Source organism: Parasteatoda tepidariorum, chromosome 6, assembly GCF_982258835.1.
Source record: "Parasteatoda tepidariorum strain Cologne lab strain chromosome 6, Ptep-v5.0, whole genome shotgun sequence".
Classification (NCBI taxonomy): Eukaryota; Metazoa; Arthropoda; class Arachnida; order Araneae; family Theridiidae; genus Parasteatoda; species Parasteatoda tepidariorum.
Window position 1 is genome coordinate 93971887 of NC_141760.1, and position 21451 is coordinate 93993337.

The 21451-nt window shown below is 26.7% G+C and overlaps 3 protein-coding genes across 5 annotated transcripts in view; 2 read left to right on the plus strand and 1 right to left on the minus strand.

Annotated features, from left to right (window-relative positions):
* Positions 1-3987, minus strand: part of colt (carnitine/acylcarnitine carrier protein colt, mitochondrial) — a 31637-nt gene extending 27650 nt beyond the window's left edge. Inside the window, exon 1 of the mRNA XM_016075517.4 lies at positions 3697-3987. Within this exon, the coding sequence (XP_015931003.2) occupies positions 3697-3798 (102 nt within the window). The 5' untranslated portion in view covers positions 3799-3987. The remainder of the gene's footprint in view (positions 1-3696) is intronic.
* The window catches only part of LOC107457364 (uncharacterized), an 84096-nt gene that overhangs the window by 41906 nt on the left and 20739 nt on the right, over positions 1-21451 (plus strand). The window lies entirely within an intron of this gene.
* LOC107457365 (erlin-2-B) lies at positions 4137-20099 on the plus strand. Of its 2 annotated transcripts, XM_016075516.4 has the most exons (14): positions 4137-4470; positions 6385-6475; positions 8250-8272; positions 8602-8682; positions 8995-9041; positions 11158-11219; positions 11946-12071; positions 13127-13259; positions 14922-15013; positions 15589-15678; positions 16364-16443; positions 17448-17603; positions 18631-18692; positions 19876-20099. In XM_016075516.4, exons 2-13 carry the CDS (start codon positions 6388-6390, stop codon positions 18664-18666), a joined length of 1014 nt encoding a protein of 337 aa, XP_015931002.2. In that variant the 5' UTR covers positions 4137-4470; positions 6385-6387; the 3' UTR covers positions 18667-18692; positions 19876-20099. The 2 variants fall into 2 exon arrangements, with proteins under 2 accessions (XP_015931002.2, XP_015931001.2); XM_016075515.4 differs by lacking the exon at positions 18631-18692 and having other exon boundaries at positions 4188-4470.

Here is a 21451-nt window from a genome sequence, read left to right on the forward strand (position 1 = left end):
CAGAGCCAGGCGAGATTATAAAAAAAAAGAAAAGAGCTATATTACACAAAAATGAAAAATAAAATGTTTATAATTAATCATTCTTTATTATTTTTTATTTACTCTTATAGGATAAGTGCTTGAGTTTTTTAGTTGTTGAACCTGTATGATTTTAATTGATTGATTGATGCATGATACATTATCATTTATTGATTCCAGTAAAGTTTGCAATTTCTCAGCAAACTTCCTATCATCAAATTTGAAATAACCGCCAGATCCTGTGGCTTAAAAGCATTTAGTCAAAAACATGTGCAACAGAAGAAATCTAATCTGTCCATTCCATTCTCTCCATTATTGTATGTGTTTACATTAGTTACTGCAATTACCACACATAATTTTAAATTAGTAACTGTTTTGACAGTATTGCTTTGTGGCCTTAATAAGATCAGTGATCGATGGCAAGACAGGCTGAGAACTTATCGCATTTTCTATTTTAATGCTCATCTACATACTATATTTGAACAATTAAACTAAATTATTGTTTTTAAGCCCTTTTGAAGACAATGAACTGTGGAACAGTTGAATACTATTTTCTGACAGCTTCAATACAACAACTCAAAAGAATTTTTATGAAAAATTTCTTATTAAATCTGAGTTATGCTTGTAATAACAGATTTTTAACATTAAATTAACAACACTTCAAAAATTTCATAATTAAACTTAGAGTTTTTAATTCATGACTTTCAGCATACCTACCAACCTTTTTTTATAAGTATGCATCTCAGTTTTACTTTTCAGCCAGCATAGCCTAAAATTATGAAAACATGATACTTCACATACTGTGATTTAATTCTAGCACAGAACTTGAAATTATCAAAGGAAAAAAAAAATCCTTTTATAGAAGATATTCAGAGAATTCCATTTTCCTAAACATAGATGACAAACTAGCATTTTCAGTTGTAGTTTCTCAGATTACAGTTAATGTAAATAGAATGAATAACATATTTCAATGTGCTAAATTATAATTAAGAATCATTATTTATGAGACTCACATAAATGAAAACTGACTACAGTAAAGTCCAAAGTTGTATTTGATAAGGAATCTATTATTATAACAACAAAATATTTAGAAAAGAACAAAACTTGCAGCTAAATTACTATATTTTCACTAAAGCTGAGAAGAAGAAAGAAACAAACACAGAGTGTAGAAAACAAACACTTTTCTAGCAGACCAGTATTTGATAGATCATTTCATAAAATATCACATCACTTTCATATTTATTCACATGGATATGCCAACAAATGTACAGTACATAAAAAAAAAAAATTTAATATCCGCAAATATCTCTAAAGTGAGAGAATGACATTTTAATCAATCAAATATTTGACTAATTGCTTGCAACTTTTACCTCATTCAAAATTTTACAGTTTTATTAACTTATTTAAAAGCATTTGATATGACAAAACTACATACATTTAATTAAGGAGATGCTTTCTAACTGTATTGGATAGCCAGAGATCTTATGACCAAAACACAGACTGTTGAACTAGGGTTGGGGCTAAGGGGGCAATAACCCCCTCACATTTTATAGATTAGGAGACACAGTCCCTTCTAAGATTACAACTTTTCATTCAATATTTTTGTAAGGAAATTTACAATTAAAAAAAAAAAAAGATAATTTTATTGTGTCTAAATTTAAAAAATTAATAAATAAATGTCTCTATTTTGAACGAACTTTAACCTTTAATTGGTGAAAACTGCTACCAAATCATCTCTTACTCTCCCCTTAAAGGAAATATACCTTACGACTGACCGATGGGAAGATTCTTGGTTTTAAATGTTAAAAACAGAATATTAAATTTAAAAAAAAAAAAAAAAAACAGTGAAACTGTTTACTTAAATTCAATATTCTGTTTACTGTTAAATGAGAGAGGAATAATTTACAGGTAAATAATAATTTATTTTTAATTTTAAAGCGATTCGAATTCTTGATTGTCCTTTTGCAAGATTCAAATAATTCGGACTTGGTTAATTCTAATATACGTATAAGCAGGGCAGAAGAGAGCCCCTTCCCCCACTCGTGAGCGGTTACTGGCACTGAGCACATTTAGTTTCCTCGAGACATTTACATTATTAATTTAATTGGTGTAATTTTTGCATTGCATCAAAATTATGCTTCATAAGTATGTTTTTCGTTTATTCATATATGCAGTATTCAAAGTTCCATATTTTTTTTTTTTTTTTTTTAAATTCTGTATTGGACATAGCCAAAAGCCTGACGTTATGATTTTTGATTCCACCACACAACAACTATTAACATTTAATTTCTATATGGTCACCTCAGATGCCAATATTTGAAAGGGAAAAAATTAAAATTGACAGCTGCAATATTTCTCAAAATTTAACACTAGAAAAAATTTCTTCTATCTGTTAGTGCTAAATAAGTACAAAATTATTATTGTTTGATATTTTTTAACTTGTTTTTAACTTAGCTCAATTTAAATTGGTCGACTATATCTGAAATTTTGGGTAAGGGACTTCAAATTATTGGAGGGAACATAAAACCGCTGTTCTTGTGATAATAAATAAGTCAACGGGTAGACTATATTTGAGAGTGTTCCTTGATTCTCGCCAAGCTGGGTGATGTTGAAACCCAAACGTGATTCTGATTGGTTTAGATTTTAGCGTTATTTTGAAATGTTTAACAGCATATGTAATTTCAGAGGTCCGTTAGTTCTAGGATGGTCACCGGCTGGTAAGGTTACTTTTGCTTCTGGTCAATAAGATCGAAGATATGTGGGCAGACATAAAAAGGGACTTTAGAAAAAAAATGTCATCACCAGTCCGGTACCACAGGCATTATTTTCGATTCGCATTTCGCCAAATTTATGTGGTGATGGTGGTACACAGATTCTATTCATGATAAATTTAGACAGTATCTAACTGCTATTAGAGAATTCTGTGCACCTAAATCTGAGGATATTCAAGCTTAATGAAGAATTTTTTTCCTTTTCTTTCTGTGCTTACTGCATTAATTTTTGTTTCGATTCAAAATGTATTTATTGGGTTTATTAATTTTACTTACATTGGGTTCATAGCAATTTTATAATGTTTTGTTGAAATTTTCCAATGTTTTATTGAAATAACATTATGTTTTAGCCGTCATTCCTGTTACCATGGTGTTCTGCGCAAACAGGAATGGCACTAAACATAAGTCGCCAATTTTGCCAAGGGGCACCCTCAAGTATATTTTTACCAAGTCAACTTTTCTGGGTTGAAGTACTTCGACTTTTATAGGACTTATATAAATTTTTTTTACATCGACTTTTATATAAAGTTAACAAAAAACAACTATGAACTAATATGTCGTGAAGTTTTTAGTATCGATTATGTATTGAACTACGTATTTGACTAAGCATTCAAAACTATGTGTTGAAACAGGCCAAGGATGGTTCTTGTTTATTTTGCCTTTTAGCTCCCAGCCTAATAAACAACTACTGTTAATGAATTTGTTCATCGATTTCTCTTTCCAGCTTCTGAAAACCAACTATTTATTTCAAAAAACTTCATAAATAATAATTTTTTCCTGGGTATGACGTAACTTTTCTTATCAAGATAAAGACATCTAAGTTTAAGTAAATTGCGTACAACTTAGAGATAAAACCTAAAGTAAACAATGACAAATTAATTGATCAAAAAAGTGCGAATTTAAATACTTTTATGGTATCTAGAGGATGCCCAGCTGCAACACAGCAAACTCCACCAACTCCACCTGCCAAGAAATTCTTTATTGGACTTGTTCTTTGCTTTTCAGACATTTTTAATAAATTTGATAATTAAACAAAATGTTAGCAATAACAACGCGTCTAAAGAATATAATGGTCTTTAAAATTCCAAACAAATTTTAAAGAGTATTATTAAACTATCAGTCGATGTATCTTGTACAATTCAAATAGAATGAGGAAGTCTTCCGCAGATCTCTGTTTATTTAGATTTATTACCTTTTCAACACTTCCAGCTGCTTATTTTTATCATTTTTTAACTTCCACTTTTTATTTAAATAGTTTACATAACGCTTACAGCTTACACAAAATGCTCATTCACACTAAGAAGCAACTAACTAGCATAATTTATCGCTATTGGCAAAGGGACACTCTTCACCAATTTGGCGTGGATTACATCACGCATTTCACGCGGCTACGGCGGTCTCTTCAATGTTTTTGATCTGAGAGAACTGAAACGAAGTAGTTTGCATAGTGTGATTTCGCCAATCACTTGGTATCGGAATCGGATTAAAAATTTGCTTTTTGTTTTTCCCGGCTGTGATAAGATGTTAAGGAATAAAATAACTTGGTTGCGATTTCAGTCGCTCATATCTTGTAATGTCTAATTCATAAATATAATATATAGCGTAATTTTTCTCTCACTCATAGTTGTTTCATAATAGTGAATAGTTTTGTGTACATTTGTATTTCAAGTATATTTCTTCAGTAAGATACGCCTCTGATATTTTCTCTATTTGTATTATGTGCAATATATGTTTTTTAATAGTGTAAACAACTTTTCATTTAATAACTAATTTTAAATCAGTCTTGTGTGTGTCTCTGTATTTTTTTTCTACCAATGCTAAAGTTTGACTAAAGGTTATACCAATTTAAATTGCGTGAAATCGTTAGCTATGTGATTATAAACACTTTGCTCATATATTTTTATCTTCTATTTGTGATTAAATGTTTAGAGTAAAAATTTGAGATTTGTACCCCTCTTATTTAAGCGATTTTTATGTTCTTACAAATATCAGGAAAATTATTTAAATTTGAGATTTTCTATTAATAAGAAATGAAGATAGACTTAATAAGGAAATGTAGGTAATGGGGAGCTTTCCGTATCGTGATCTGTGACATAATAATCTCCAAGTCTTGGCAACTTCCCAGCTGCGGTCCGTTAGAAACTAAAAAAACCTTCACAGAAAGGAAAAGTTGTAAACATATAACTTGTAGTCACCCCCTAGCAAACATGTATGTTTTTTTTTAAAAAAATTGTTGGTTTAAAATCTATTTGGCAGGGCAGATCATGATACAGGAATATCCCCTAAGAATTTAACAGTTAAAGCTGCAAAGTACTTATATATTATTTTATAAAATTCTTTTAAAGGTTGGCTAGGTTGAACCATAATTTTACACAATTTATTCATCTTTCATACAAATTAAATGAAAAAAATTATATAGTAGGCAATATAAAGCAACTTTTTTAAGGCAGTTACATTGTTTAAAGAACAATTAATTTGAACTAAAGGTTTCAAATAAACTATCATTCTTTAGTCTATTTTACTTTTTATTTAGAAAACGCTTAATCTTCGCAAGTTTCAATTATTATGGTTAGGTAGAACTAGATCAGTAACTTAACTGTTTGAGTTACTGTTTAGCCTTAATCGTTTTGAGTAAGGGTTGTATTGCTTAAAGGAAATAAAAATAAATTTTTTATGATATAGCAACAGATCATTTGGGATTAATATTAAACATAGTATTTCGAACACTACAGTAAATATTCATTTTATGTACACTAAAACTTTGAATATATATGTGTGTGTAAGTTTTAAAGTAAATATTAATAATCTGATAACTCCTGTAAGAATTGGGTATACTTTGTGCTATATAGAGTAAAGCAACATCCATTTCTGTGCTTTAATTTATGCTTTACTATACTAACTGTACTTAGATAATTCAAGATAAAAAAGAAATCTGCAATAATAGCTGATATCTAACAGCAATTTAGTGACAATTCATGCAGACTTATCTGACTAAAGAAAAAATAATTATTATGATTATTATTTCTTGTGCCATCTTCAACTATTATGAATCTGTCTGTTCTGAAAATTCATTACATCATCTTGTTTGAGGTCATTCAATGTCACTAAGTAATATGGTGCTAATGTACAATATTAATGTTATACAATTAGAGGCAAGGTGGTCAGCATGCCTAAATGTAAAGCAAATGGTTGCTGGTTTGAATCTTGCTCAGGGCATGAATGTTTCTGTCTGTGTGTTATCCTCTGTTGTGTGATTGTGACCCACTCTATGAACGATTGCCTATGGCAGTGTGTTGGAGGTAATGTTGCTCGCCAGGTGCCCTCTGAGTAATGTTAAACGAGCAGCATCTTCCGAGGCAAAGAATGAGAAGTTTGGTGTTTACCTGTTAAAAAAAAATTTTTTTTAAATATCTCGTAAATTTTTAATTCAATTTTTTTAACAAAAAAAAATTTTTTTTATCAATTATTTTTTTTAATAAATTATTTGATTTAAATCAAACAATCTGTTTTAATTTTTAAAAAAAATAATTTATAAAAAGCTACCTTTTTACATTTAATTTATTTCTGCTGAGAAGTTTATTCTTTTACAATTTAGATCATGACTACACCATCTGCAGTAGTTGCAGCTGTTGTTGCAGTTTTAATGTTCATTATGGGAAATTTTTCTCTTCACAAGATTGATGAAGGTATGTTGTTTTATCCAACATGTGAATATATTTGTTAAATTCAGTAATTTTTGAGGGATATGTTTTCAGTATTTTATGACCTAATATCTCAAAAAATTTGGCAAATTTTGGATGACTGCCGTTTTAGTAGTTTTATTTTTTTATTATTATTATTATTCTACTCAAATATCTGTTTGTGCTGGTAAATTTTAAATCTTGAACCTAAATTGTAAAAATTTGATAATGTTATATATCAATACAACCGATTATTGGTACTAATTAAGTTGTGATATGGTTAGTGATTTAATAATAATTATATTCATGAATGTATTTTATTTAATTTCATAGTTAGGCACTTAATTAAACAATATTAACAAACCAACCATCAAGCTGAGATGGGTTAGCAGAAAGGTTTTTAACAGCGCTGCTGCAAAAGTTGGGGCGACAAAGGTTTTTCCTCTTTATTCTCATTCGGAGAGTTTTTTGGTTGCTAGAACTAGAAGAGGATGGAAGAGCTCTTGTTGCGGGGCTTCATATTGATTTATCCCAGGAGAATCTATAAATTTTTTTAAAATATGTTTCTTTTCTCCCTTAAATTAGATATTTATTAAGTGCTTCTACAATTATCTTATATTTAAATAATTTGTTCGTAATATTATTCTGTACATGTCATGCGGGCAAACCTCTTCACTAGATTGTCAAAATTATCTAACCTAGAATTTACAATTAATAAACATTGTAACTCTAATAATGTCAGCAATTATTTTTGCCTGAATTAACTTGTACTAATAAGTTAGTTTTCACTTGGTAACTTAAATCAGTCTAACTTATCTTTTCTTTTCCCTTATGTTGTATCTTAAATTTAAATCTATACGGTCACATGTTAATTGTAATAAATAGATAATGTTTTAAATCACTTAACTGCATCAGGGCTGATTGTGCTCCAGAAAAAATCTGGATTTCCGGATTTTTCGCTAACAGTTATCCGGATGTTTCCGGAAATCAAATTTTCAAAGGTAGAACTTAAAAATTTTATTTGTTTGTAAGGGAGAGCCAGAGAGATACTTTATAAGCTTATATTCATGATTAATATTCATTTTTTATCAGTAAATAGTTGTTATAATCATAAACTCAAGAAACAGAGACATATTTGTAAATTTTAATTACTTCTCCAGGTCATCATAGGTATGTGTAAATGGTACATGTATCTGTAAAAATTTCAATATATTTTAAGTAAACTAAGAAATATTGAGAAAAAGGAAAAAAACCTTGTAGAAATTTTTTTCTAATTTTTCAATTTAAACTTCTTTTTTTTTAAAACTCAAGAAAATTTCCGGAATTCTGACTTAGACACCCCTGCTGCATAATATTTTAAAATTTTTATCTGTCTATCTTAGTTACAAATTTAAGGTTGGTTAATCCAAATCAAAAATTGGTAGAAATTCTATAATATGTTTTCTTACCTATACCTAAGAATGTCTGCACTTAAAAATTGACCTTGAGGAAATTAATTTTGATTAAATTCATATAATTGCATTTTAAAATTGAAAAATCATTAAACTCATTGTGTATATTGTTTTCTTATTAAATTAGTTTTATGTGTGTCTCAAGCTTACTAATTTTATTAATTTAAAGAACAGAAGCTAACTAATGATAAACTAACATGAAATAATACTCAAATTGTCTTTGGTTTTCTCAATCTCTGGTAAACAGAGCAATTTAGTAATTGTTATTTTAAAATGTTTCATTTTTATCTATTGTGCTTATTATAAAACTTATTTTCTATTTATTTTAGGTCATATGGGTGTTTATTATAGGGTGAGAGTTTATTTTATTTCTGTATAATACACACATTAAAGATTGTTGTAAAAAAGGTTTAATTAAAGTTAACCTTAAAATTACAGCTATTTCCTATTTTTAAATTAACTATAAAATCTTAACTATGTGGTATGTATAAATTGCTTTCGATTTTGGTTAAAAACATTTATTTAAAACATTAAATATAATTAAATTTAAAAAAAAGAAAGGTATTTTTATGTTATTTTGTTCAATTGCTATTTTATTATTATTATTTATAAGCATCATATTTAAATATTTTTTAGTACCAATAAATGAATGAAATTATTGAAAAGTTTACTTTGATTTAGGGAGGTGCATTACTAAAAGAAACCAGTTCGCCTGGATTTCATATGATGATTCCTTTTATAACTACATATCGATCCATTCAAGTAATGTATACCAGTTTTATTTATTTACATTGTATCCCCATGTTTCCTGCTTTTTATTCTGTTTTTAAATTTAGTGTAGCAGGCTTTAAATTAAGATTTCTAAAACTTAAACAAGAAAGTTAATCTATGAGTTGCTCAATTATAATAATATGAATAATATAATTATAATATGAATAACTCAATTTTATAATTGTATTTAAAGGAAAAATGTTGAAAATAGATTATGAAATAATAAATTAAAAGGTTATGCTGTTACCTATTTATTTTGTTATTTTAAAAATAATATCTATAATAGTGTTTTGTTGTTTTTAGGTCACCTTGCAAACAGATGAAGTAAAGAATGTACCATGTGGTACTAGGTAAATATTTTAAAATGTGTGCATTTTAGGTACTGCAATAAATGTAATTTTTCCTCTTCAGGTTGGCAGCTATGTATATGGATAATCTAATCTAATATTTTCCAACTGTTAGATAGGGGAGTACACAAAAACATAAATTCAATGGCAGAGTTGAACCGCTTACCTGTGGAATATATTTTTAAACAAACACGCTAAAAATGGATTTTTTTACTTTTTAATTTGTATCATCAAAATGTTAGAAATAGATCATTTTAAAAAAAGGAACATATTTAATCGAGATAACTACTATATTCAATATTTTCACATGTATGGGAAATATTAATGGATTACAGTAATTTTTGCTCAAATTATCAGGGTGGCCACCTACCTGGAAAACCTGGAATTATCAGGAAATTTTTTTATACTGGAAAAAACCTGGAATTATCAGAAAATTTTTTTATACTGGAAAAAACCTGGAAATATCAGGGAAATTTGAAAAAAAGCTGGAAACTTTTTCCATTGATAATTTTTTTAATTTCACTAATTTAAATTATTTGCTAATTTTCTTAATTTAAATTATTTCATCCATTATACTCACTTTTTTTTAAACGGAAATGTATCGCCAAACAGTTGAAATATCATCAACTTAGCGATACTTTGCTTGCATCAAAATTTGCTCTATTATAGTTCTGTTAAACTAGAATGCCATATAAAATTCTCCCACGGTTGCTAAACAAATGTGGAAACCTTTGACCGCTATGGAAATTTAGGAAAGATTCTGGTGGAAAAAGGGATTAGGTTATTAGCTTCTGTTTTTAAATTCTGTCCTTGGGCTGAATCCATTTGTGGCTCAAGTTTGTTCCGATGCTTTGGTGGTTTCTCTATTTTGACAAAATGTTTTTGTATTTTTAACTTTATAAAATTCTCCAAAAATTAGTTGGTTATAATTTTATGATAATAGATTTTATATCACACTCTTTTTCTGAAAGCTTTTCTACTCCCGTTCAAAGAAATCTGCGAATTATTTTTTCTGAGCAAACCAACCAATCACACATTTTTTTACAATCGCTAACAGCAATGTTTGTCGACAAATTGTTACAATTGTTGCATCATTGCTAATTTTTTCTATTTCATTTTAACCTCTTATAACATATTTTAATTTTAAAAAAAAGGCTCCTTTGTTGGTCAATGTATGATTTTTGATTCAAAATTTTGTACCAAAACATTAAAAAATAAATAAAAAAAATTTTGAAAATTGTCAAAATAAATTATTTTTTTCAAGATGATATGTTAAAAAAATAACATTTTGGATAAAATATTTTATAATGTAGACACTTTTCTTGTACACATCCTATACTTTATAAGAAAAAAGAAACAAAAACCTGGAAATTTTAAGATTTTTATCTGGAAAACCTGGAAAAATCAGTGAAATCTGATTTGAGTGGCCACCCTGATTATAGCAAAATAAATCAAATGACACAATTTTCAAGATAAATATATTAAACTAATACAGCAATATTATTATTTATATCAACTGTCACGAATTTCGCATCTCTCAGATTCCTTTGAACTTCAAAATTAAAAAAATCTGACAAATGGTTAAAAACTGCCAAATTTTATGCATAAAAATTTAAAAATAAGTATCTTCATCTATTTTGAAAATTTTAAATTGCATATTATGCATTGGATGAACTGAGTTCAGACTTAACAAAATCGAAACACCAATTTTTCTCTTGCCCAAGCTCAGGTAGTGTGTTCCAAAATTTGCACGTTTGCTTTCCCTGAACTGAGTTCAGGCATCACAGGCAAAGGATTAAATGGATAACGTTAAAAAAAAAAAAAGTAATTAATTTAAATAAATTCCTATATTCTGCACTGTTGCTATTTATAAAATGTTATTTTGCTTTTTCTAGATCATATCTTTCATTTTTTTTTCTTCTTGTATATGAAATATTTCTGATTTTGTTTTACAAAAAAAAATTTACCGCTTTTTTTCTTCAAAAAACAATGATTAACCCATTGGTAGTTCTGCACGTATTTTAGTTTGCAGTCTTATATTTTTAATGTTTGTATTCTATTCAATAGCAATTTTCGTAGTGCAACAATTAAAAAATTGGCATAAATTTTTTTATTATAGTGGAGGTGTTATGATATATTTTGACCGAATTGAAGTGGTTAATGTTTTAGATTCAAATAGTGGTAAGTTGCTTCTAAATATGTTTTTTTTTTATCTTTTTCTATGTTTAAAATTAGTGAAATTTATCTATGCTCTCATTATAATGAATGATTTTAGACTTATGCTTTTTTTTTTAGTATTGTTAGTAATCATTGCTATTTATAATGTTCAATCATAGTAATTCATGGAACAAATATAAAAATATTCAAGCTGGAGAATTACATCTGATTATTTCAACCTTTTAATTTAATAAAATATCTTATTTTGTTAATAAAAGAAATTCAAATGATTATTATGTCTTATATTAGTATATTTTTTATATTTTAAGTGTCTAAGACAATTTAGCAGAAATATTTAACAAGTTTGGCCATTGATTGGGATATAATGATTATTTTAAAATAGTTTTAAGATTACCCCTTAATAGTAAAAATAACTGCTTAAATGATCTGCAAATTTAACAAATTGCACAAGCTTCACTTCACCTCAACCATTATGTATCTGCATTCTAGTAACTTCCATGAAAATCAATGAATTAACTCTATTGCGTAACAAAAGAATCGTATTAGAGAATCTTGCATTAACTTTGTGTGTGAAAGACTTTCGAAATAAACTCTAAAATTTATGTAATCTGAAAATTTATTTAATTAAACAAATTTTAAAAAAATATGTGCTCAAAATTTGATATTTCCTGATAATTCCTCTTGCTTACAAACTTTATTTTTGACTATTAACTTGTTTTTATATTGCAGTATATGATATTGTACGAAATTACACTGCTGATTATGATAAAGCCTTAATTTTCAACAAAGTTCACCATGAATTGAACCAATTTTGCAGTGTTCATAATTTACATGAAGTATATATTGATTTATTTGGTAAGTGTATGATTTAAATTTATGATTAAAATGAGCTTGTAAATATCTTTTATTTAATTCGTCATAAACTATTTTATAATTTTGTTTTTCTTTATCTAATAGTATTTTTTAAACTTAAACTAACAAAATTATACTGTAATTGAAAAAAAAAATATTTGTGCAGTTTCTGGGAAATCTGGTTTTTTCATTTTTGCTACACGATACTCTTGTTATAGAGATACAAATATCAGTGGATGTAATAATTCGAGGGCACTATTACAAACTATCCTGCAAATAATGTTGCCTAAAGAGTACTGAATAAGTATTTGCAAATTTGTTATTAAATAGCTTTTAAAAATAAATTAGGAAGAAAAAAATTAACATAGCTTCTTTTGGAGGGGAGGGGGACTGTAATTAGGAAAACCATTCTGTGGAAATAAGAAGTTAAAGTAAATTTTATAAAGTTTTTAATTGTTCAATATTTAGAATATTTAAAGTAGAGCTATATACAGGTTCTTAAAATTTCTGACATTCTTCTTTCACGTAACTATTTTTAAGATATCTATGTTGTGGCATGGTGGTGTCTAAGGGTTAAAGATAAACACAATTAATGTAATGTTATAGCTGTTTAATAAGACTTAACAACAGAATGTATACAAGGGCAGCTGGTTCAAACGAGACGCCATGTGAAGTGCATCTGCCCTGTTGTCAGTCTCCAGGAGGAATAAGTGACACTACCAAGTTTCAGTACCGTGTGTGCAACATTTATGTTCTTATTTTGGCATCTTTAGGGTTTTTTTGTTTCATAAATCTGACAAATTATCCGATTTTAATGTGCACATAATAATTTTTATCAAAATTTAATGTGCAAATTGTCTTTCTTTTAAATGCAGGTGTGTTTATTTCAGCTTTTTCTGTTAGATAATTATATGCAATAATACACTCCTCCAAATTAAACAAATTCTTAAGTTTTTTTTTTTATTGTCTTATTTCAATTGGAATTCAGTTTTGTGGTCAATAAAATTATTTATATTTTAAATTATGCAAATTTGAAATCAAACAATTTATTTCCCTAGATCAAATTGATGAAAATCTGAAAATTGCTCTTCAAAAAGATTTGAATAAAATGGCTCCAGGTTTATACATTCAAGCTGTTAGGGTAACAAAACCTAAAATACCAGAGACTATAAGGAAAAACTATGAGCTTATGTAAGTATATTAATGCTATCTTTAATCTGTTATTTGTTTTAATTTTTTCCCCTGCAAAAATTGCTATTGTGGAAAATTGTGATTTATGTCAAATCAGCCATTTCATCATGAAATGATTAAACACCTCCCCTCCCCCTCCTTTTTTTCTTTTTTTTTCCCCTTTGTGTACATGATGGCAAAGTTGGAAATACATTTATTCCACACTTTTAATGTGATTATAATTTAGTATTTGTTGAAATTAATTACAAAGTTCATATTTTATTTAGTTTTCTTTGATGAAAAGTACTTGAATAATTAATGGTTACCATTATTATAAATGGCAGGTATATGTAGCCCATCACCCAACATTCAGTGTCTTTTTTTTCCCCCCATGTATTTTTTAGGTTATCCATATTATCCCCATGGGTTTTTTAGGTTAAGTAGTATTCCCTACTTTGAATTATTTATTTTTTTTAAATTTGATATTAAATAAGCTGATTAAAGTAAAATCTGTTTCATAAAAAATTTATTTATTTAATAAATATTTATTTAAAAATTCTCTAAAAGTTCTCTATTAAAAAAAGATTTTGAAAAAGGGATAAAAAATTTTCTCTTTCGCTTTCTGTGACTTTGGTTTTCCTTGTCTTAGTTTTTTCTTTTAAGAGACTATAATGTGGTATATTTAAAAAAAAAAAAAAAAACACATTTAATTAGTTTATGTTTAATGAAGTTTATATTGGACATTGACAATTGCTTGTGGGAAGAGTAGATCTACCATCTAAATATTTGTGTGAAACAAAGGGGGCACATTGATTATTTATTACCTGTTTATAAAAATAAAATAGAAGTTAAAGTTTTTCATTTCCTTATTTCAAAAAGTCCTTTTTTTTTTCATACAAAAAACCATTTTTCCTTCACCTTGTTTCAAGAGATTATTTGGTGAAGAAATTTTTGTGTAAAATTGCCCAAGAAGTGCTACTTTCAACTACTTGATGAGGGTTGGTGTTAAATTACTTAGTATTTTTAGTTGAATAAAAATAGCTTTATAATTAGCCAGTTATTGAAACTTTCATACTCTGGCATTTGATCTTCATACTTTTGTAATATTTTTATGATGCTACATTTTAATGATGCAAGTATGTATTTAATGTTTGGAAGGGGAAAGGTAAGAGTTTTAATTATTTTTTGTGCAGTAAAACTAATAGTTAAAACATGCTAAGTATGATGCCTTAGCATTTCCATATTTTCTCTGCACCAGTCTTTAATCTAAACAATTATGTAAAGAAATTTATTGTAATTTTAAAAAGTACACACGGGTCCTTTTCCAAAGCTTAATTAGTTATGAAATGTAGAATTATTGTATTTTTACTTTTGAAATTTGATCTTATATTTTTGATTAGTAACAAAATATCTTTAAAAATATTTTACAAAATTAGAAACATTAGTTTTTGAGAAGATATTTTTATGAATTTTGATATTTCATATTCTAATGCTTTTTGGGTAATAAACTTATCTATAGCAATAGTTTTTGCATTAAAAATTTTGTAAAGCTTAGTTTAACATTTTGCTCAGAGTTTAACTTAATTTTAATATGAGGACAGTAATGAAGTAACATGATTAATTTTTTTTTAACTTAGAGTTTATTAATTTTGTGATGGCATGGCATTTTTATTTTCTTTACAGGGAGAGTGAAAAAACAAAACTATTAATTGCAGTTCAAAGGCAAAAAGTTGTTGAAAAAGATGCTGAAACTGAAAGAAAAAAGGCTGTTATTGGTACATTTTTGATTCTTATGCATTCTAAATGGGGGGAAAATTAATCACTCTTTAGTTCTTGCTCAATCAATTAATCATAAATATTTTCAATATATTGTTTAATGTTTTGTCTATCAATTTTAAATTCCTGAAATCAGTAAAATGAAGTTTGTTGCGAGTGAAAATGCATAATTTGGAAATTTCTCCCTTTTTTATATAAAATTCTTTGTTTCAATTTTTTTTGAAGAATAATAATTGACAACATTAATTGTATAATTAATTACATCCATTTCATTCCACTGGGTACAATATCATATGATCTTCAACAAAATATAATTTTAACTTTGAAAAAAAAATTATATATTTCGTAAATTTTTTTATTCAAATAACTTACATATCTTTTTTTTTCTTCTGATATTTGATTATCAAGAAAGTTGTAGCATTAAAAGTTTCAAGTCGTGCATCTAAAGTAAACTAAATTCTAGTGAAATTGTCTATGTATCAACTAATTATGTTAATAAAGCTTCTTGTAGCTCATTTGAACTAATTATATATGTGTCAATCTACAAAAATGTATTTTTCATTTATTTTTTTAGAGGCTCAAAAGAATGCAGAAGTTGCTAAAATTCAATATGAGCAAAAAATCATGGAGAAAGAGTCCTTGAAAAAGATGTCTCTTCTTGAAGGTAAGTTTAAGACCTTAGGACTGAAGAAATGCTGATTTTACTTTGGTTCAGATATTAACTATATGCAAAAGTCATTTTCACCATTAATGTTAAAATTTAATAGAATAGACTAGACGCATCAAAAGCTTTTTGCATATATTTTTCAGAATGAAGTTTTTAATTACTAGAAAGAAAAATATATTTTAGAAATGGGATTTTTCTACATTTTTGGGGGGGAAAGTTTGTTTTATATATCAATCTGCCCCAGTTCATATGTGTCCCATATTTGATTTCTGTATGAATTTATCCCTGTTTTTATCTACCCCATATTTGTTTTCTATATGAATCCATCTTATTTCATATATCCCCCATATTTGTTTCCTATATGAAGTCCAATGTATGAATATTAATTTGAATGGATAAACATGTGCAAATTTACTATTACCTTATAATATGCTGACGAATTTGTATCACCATGCTATTTTAGTATTTTTATTTTAATTGAGTATCGTGTCTAATTTTTGATTACCTTGTGTATCAAGATCATTTTTACTACTGCAAAACCTTTTTTTCTACTTATGAGGTCATTTTATTAACTTATCTGAATCAATTTGAATTGTTTTCTACTGTAGTGTAATATTTTTTAAGTTTAAAATAGTTAAATATGGCGATTTACAATTCTTATAATAGTGTTTTGTATTTTTAGATGAAATGGCTTTTTCAAGGCAAAAAACTAGAGCTGAATCTGAATCTTATACCAAGAAACAACAAGCTGAAGGAAACAAGGTATGCCAACAATCTTATTAAAATATCTTTCCTTGCTATATATCCCACTTATTCATTATTATTTTTTGCACCCTTTTTTTTAATTGCTAGTTGAATGTTTCGGTATGTGGTTTATGCAATATGCACAGCAGTAATGCAAAATTCGGTAGTTTGTTTAATGCGTCAATAATTTTAATTGCTTTATTATTTTAATTACTTAATTATTACTTTAGATTTTTGTGTCGTAGGCTCTAAATTTTTTTAAAAAAATTAAACATTCAAAATAAAATCAAGTCAAAATTGTTATCAATTTTAAAAGTGGACTTCTTAAAATGGCTCCTTAAAAAGTAAACTTTTTCTTTAACATTCAGATTTAAAATTAATATGTATCGAAAAAAAGGGGGGGACATTCCCGCAACAGTCAGTCGGCGACTAGAAGGCTCATGGAGATTAAGGCTCCATATTTTCATTACAAGCAACATTGTGCATCAACTGCTTATGCTTCCCTGTCAAGTTAATTTGTGTCTTAGAATTTCATAATTATAGTTCAGTCCCTTAACTGCTGTGTGATTGAGGCTTATATACCTCAATATTCTTTGTAAAGTAGCCGAAAGAAGTACTTGTTAAATTTTTAAAAAAAAAAAAATTACTTTCAAATTTTCTTGACATTATAATTAACTGTTATCTCTGGTTTTATTTATGCTTGCATATTTATTGTAATAAATCTACTTATAAATTAAATTTGTTTTGCTAAATAATGGTTAGTATTGTAGTATTATTTTTTTTCAACATTTAAGCAACCAAATTTACTTTTATTACCAAATTAATTCATTTAACCTTATTAAGCAAACAAGATAAATGCATAAACTAAATTCAAAAGGAAACTTACACAATGAACTGCATCAATTTATAAATGTCTTTTCTGTTACAATGTTATACTAATATACTGTGTGTGTAATTATAACTTTAACTATCTATTAAGAATTTATTTTAATATTATTATATATGTCATTTCATTTCATTAGCTTCTTTTAACACCTGAATACTTGGAGCTTAAGAAACTTGAAGCCATTTCTCAAAACAGTAAAATATATTTTGGATCAGATATTCCTAAAATGTTCATGGATACTAGTCAAGCTTCTCCTGACGTGAAAAACGTGGTGAATTCTGAAGTGGTGTTTGTAAGTATAATCTGTTAATGAAGCATGCTTTATTATTTTACTTTGTGTTGAATATTGCAATAATTGCATACTGAAACTTTGTTTTGCTTTTTTTTTAAATAAATAATATTATTCCATGGGGATTTCCATGAGGAAATATTTTTCAGACTTTAAAATAAAAATTATCTTTCATTCTAAATAGTTGCATCTATGTATGTTAAAATGGCTAGTGGTATGGTGTATTTTATTTTTAATGTGACGAATTACTAGTCTGGTGCATGTCTATGTATGCTAACACAATTCTTTACATATACAATTATTGCAGTGACAATGAAAACAAATTTATTTGTGCCTTGTTTTCAATACATGATTACTTTTTTCAAAACATAATTTTCAGCTTGTTTTGCCATTTTGTAAACTATTTGTTGAAGTACTAAAGAATGTAGATAAAAAAAAAATTTCCATCTATAAATATTTACTAAATATTTATTAAATGTATACTAAACATTTCATACAAGAGCTTCAAAAATGGTAGCAAAAAACTAAACTATATGTATTTTTTAACGTGCAATAATTGGGTTGAAAATTATCAAACTTTCCTCTCAATTTAAATAGCTCTCAGACTTGGAAAGTAATTTATTAGCACCTTCATCAAGGAAAAGATTTAGATTATCTTGTTAGCCTTTATAACCCTGTATGCAAATAAACTTTCTCAAATTTTGTACTCTGTTACTTCCAGGTTGATTAAAATGTTCATTTTGAAGACTGAAAAAGTTCAACTTTTAGAAGATGTTTTGCAATATTTCTACTAGAAATATTGCAACTTTGAAATTTAAACCTATACCATCTTTACAAATGAGAAAAACTCTAATGCTAAAAAATTCTTGAGGATCATTTTTTTATTTACTATAACAGATTTTATTATTTACTGTAACAAATTGACCTCCAGTATTTCGTACATAAAACAAAATTATCAATTTCGTCAATAGTCTAGTTTTCAACACAGCTTTTTTTATTGCTATGTAATCCACCCATTTAACTCTTTTAGAACTATGATCATGACACATTACTTGATACTGAATGAAAAGTAAAAAGCTCTTCAATAAACAAGTTTGTACTGATTTCCTTTTTTTGTTTCTCTTTTTTTTATAATAAAATTGTAAATATTCTTCTCGGTGTTTATAATGAAATTATTTATGTACCATCTACATTGCTTTTTTAATTGCAATGCCAGTGAAAATATTACCGACCATCTCTTTTGAGGTCTTTTCAAATTTAAATACGTATCTGTTTTGTTTTTATTCTTAAACTTCAAGAATAATGGGGAAGAGATAAACTGAAGTATATTTATGATTTTATATTTGTGTTCATTTTATTTAAAAAGTTATGATTTTATATTTTCTCAAAATATTAGTGATGTACAATAAAAAATTAAGTAAACATTTTTTCCAATACTCACATTTTCTCAATTACGAAAAATAAAAGAAGGAAAGAACAAAAATAAATTAATCTTTTTAAATGTTTTGTAAAATTAATAATTTTAAGCTAGTAAAAGTTGCAATTATTGATTTATTTATTTTTTTCATATTATTAAAGGATTTTTTTCATTATTATTTGAAGAGTATTTTTTATTTTCAAACAATTTATTTGTTTCAACTTTTCACCTGATTTCCTTTTATGACAAATCAATAATTTTAGAACTATTGCCATTATTTTTAAAATTTCTGCAAAATTAATTATAATTACAAATAGCAATTCAGCTGTTTGACAGACCCTACATTTTCTTTTCAGTGTGATTTATTACTGAAGCTACATGAATGTTAAGAAATTTAGTTGCTAAATTTTGAAAGGCAAACAAGCTCTACTAATTTCCATTGCATTTTCCATCTTAGAAATCCAGTTTAGCGTTTTATGAGTTAATAGAATCTTTAAAACATTAAAATTTACACAGTACATAAAAAATCCTGTAATAATTGTTTTACGTTTTTTAAATGTATTTAATTTATTGTACCTACTTTTATTAATACATTAACTTTGCAAAAGCATGCATTTGGTATCATAGTGAACATGACCCATCTTTATTTAATTATTTACATATTTCTATAGAATTTTTTGCAACTTATGTACCTACAAGCTAAACTGTCAAATTATTTAATGAAACATAAATTAATTACTGTATGGAATAAAATTAAACAGAATTCTCATTTTTCAAGATATATGTAATTTTTATCGACCAATTCATATAATTTAAAAAACAATATTTTTTAAATATTCTGTTTCCTTTATATTTCAGAGTTCAGAAACCTCATCCAAAGACTCTCGGAAGAAACCCTGAATTTCTTTTCAAGTTAATGGCCCTGGCATTTCAAGAAATCATTCTTGAAACATAATTGTTCAGGGAACAAACTTTGTTTTGCAAAAAAGCTCTAAATTTGTTGTTTTACCAAATTCTCATGTGTGAAACTCTTTAAAGGTTTTGTAATTTTATAATAAAAAATGAATTTTCAAAACACCAAACTTTGTTAGTAGTTACATCCTATTTTTATCAGACAGGCAAAGTATTTTTTTGTTTTTTTTTTAATTACTACACAAAAAAGGAATCCTTATGATATTGTTACTGCATAAAATTAAACTTAAAACAACATCAAAAAATACATGCATTATATTGTACAAATTTATTGAAATCAATTTAATGAAATCAAGTAATCAATTTAATGAAAGTACTAATTTGAACTAATTGTTGAATCAAATAGTGCTGGGGATAATGCTCTGCTCACTTAAAATCCTAATTTCTACCTGCAAACTGCAGGGGTCCCCAAAGGGAGTTGGATCTGCCTGAGGTGTCATTTTGTTTCTATGGTCTCTATTTTTGACCAATTTTTTAGGTATATTTAAAAGATTTGTATAACATGATTCTACAAACTGCAATTTTCCATATGCCGCATTAATTTTATAATCTCTTAAAGCAAACCAAAATAAATAAGTTTTTTTGATTTTATTTATTTATCAGTTTTTCTGTAATAAATGTGCATTACATAAATAATAAATTACTTAAATGTTCATTTTTTAAAAGTATTTATAATTAAGAATTATGAAACATTAATTTTAATCAGTTGCACAGACATGTTTACAAATTAATTTTGATAATGTGTGAAATGATTGATAACATAAAGTTCTTTACAATGTAAAGCCTCATGTTTCAAGTTTTGCAAGTTTTTCTATTTTATTTTAAAAATAATTTTCCCATTCAAAGTACAAAATATATAATTCTTTATCTTTGAAAATTAATGAGGAAAAATATTGCTTTTGTATAGCCTTGTTATGCAATTTGAAATAATGTAATGTGAACTGTAAGACACCCCAGTTCACAATTACACCAGTACCAATATTTTTTATGCATTATTGCATCGCATAATTGAGATCCATTTTTCGATGTTCTTGATTTTGCTTATAAGATTTTCAAGAATTTTTGCTTTGTGTCACAATCACCTTTGGTAAAACGTTCTATTCTATTTTAAAAATGATTTTCTCATTCGAAATGGAAAATCTATTATTCTTAATCTTTAAACTTCTTTATTGTAAGACTGAATTTTTAATGCTTGCAGTTTAATATTAAATTGTCTTTCAAAAATTAATTATGGTTATGTGAAAAATGACTAAAATATAGCTTTGTTCTGTCATTTTAAGCAATTTACTGTGAATTATATGTGACATTAAATACACTGGCACTTATCTCCAAGATAAGGTAGACAAAACAAATGATTTTACCCATGTTTTCTATAAATATCAATTGAAGTGATTGCAAAAAATTTTAAAAGAAGTTGCAGTTACCATGCTTATATCTTTTCACTCTTAATTTATTTTTAATA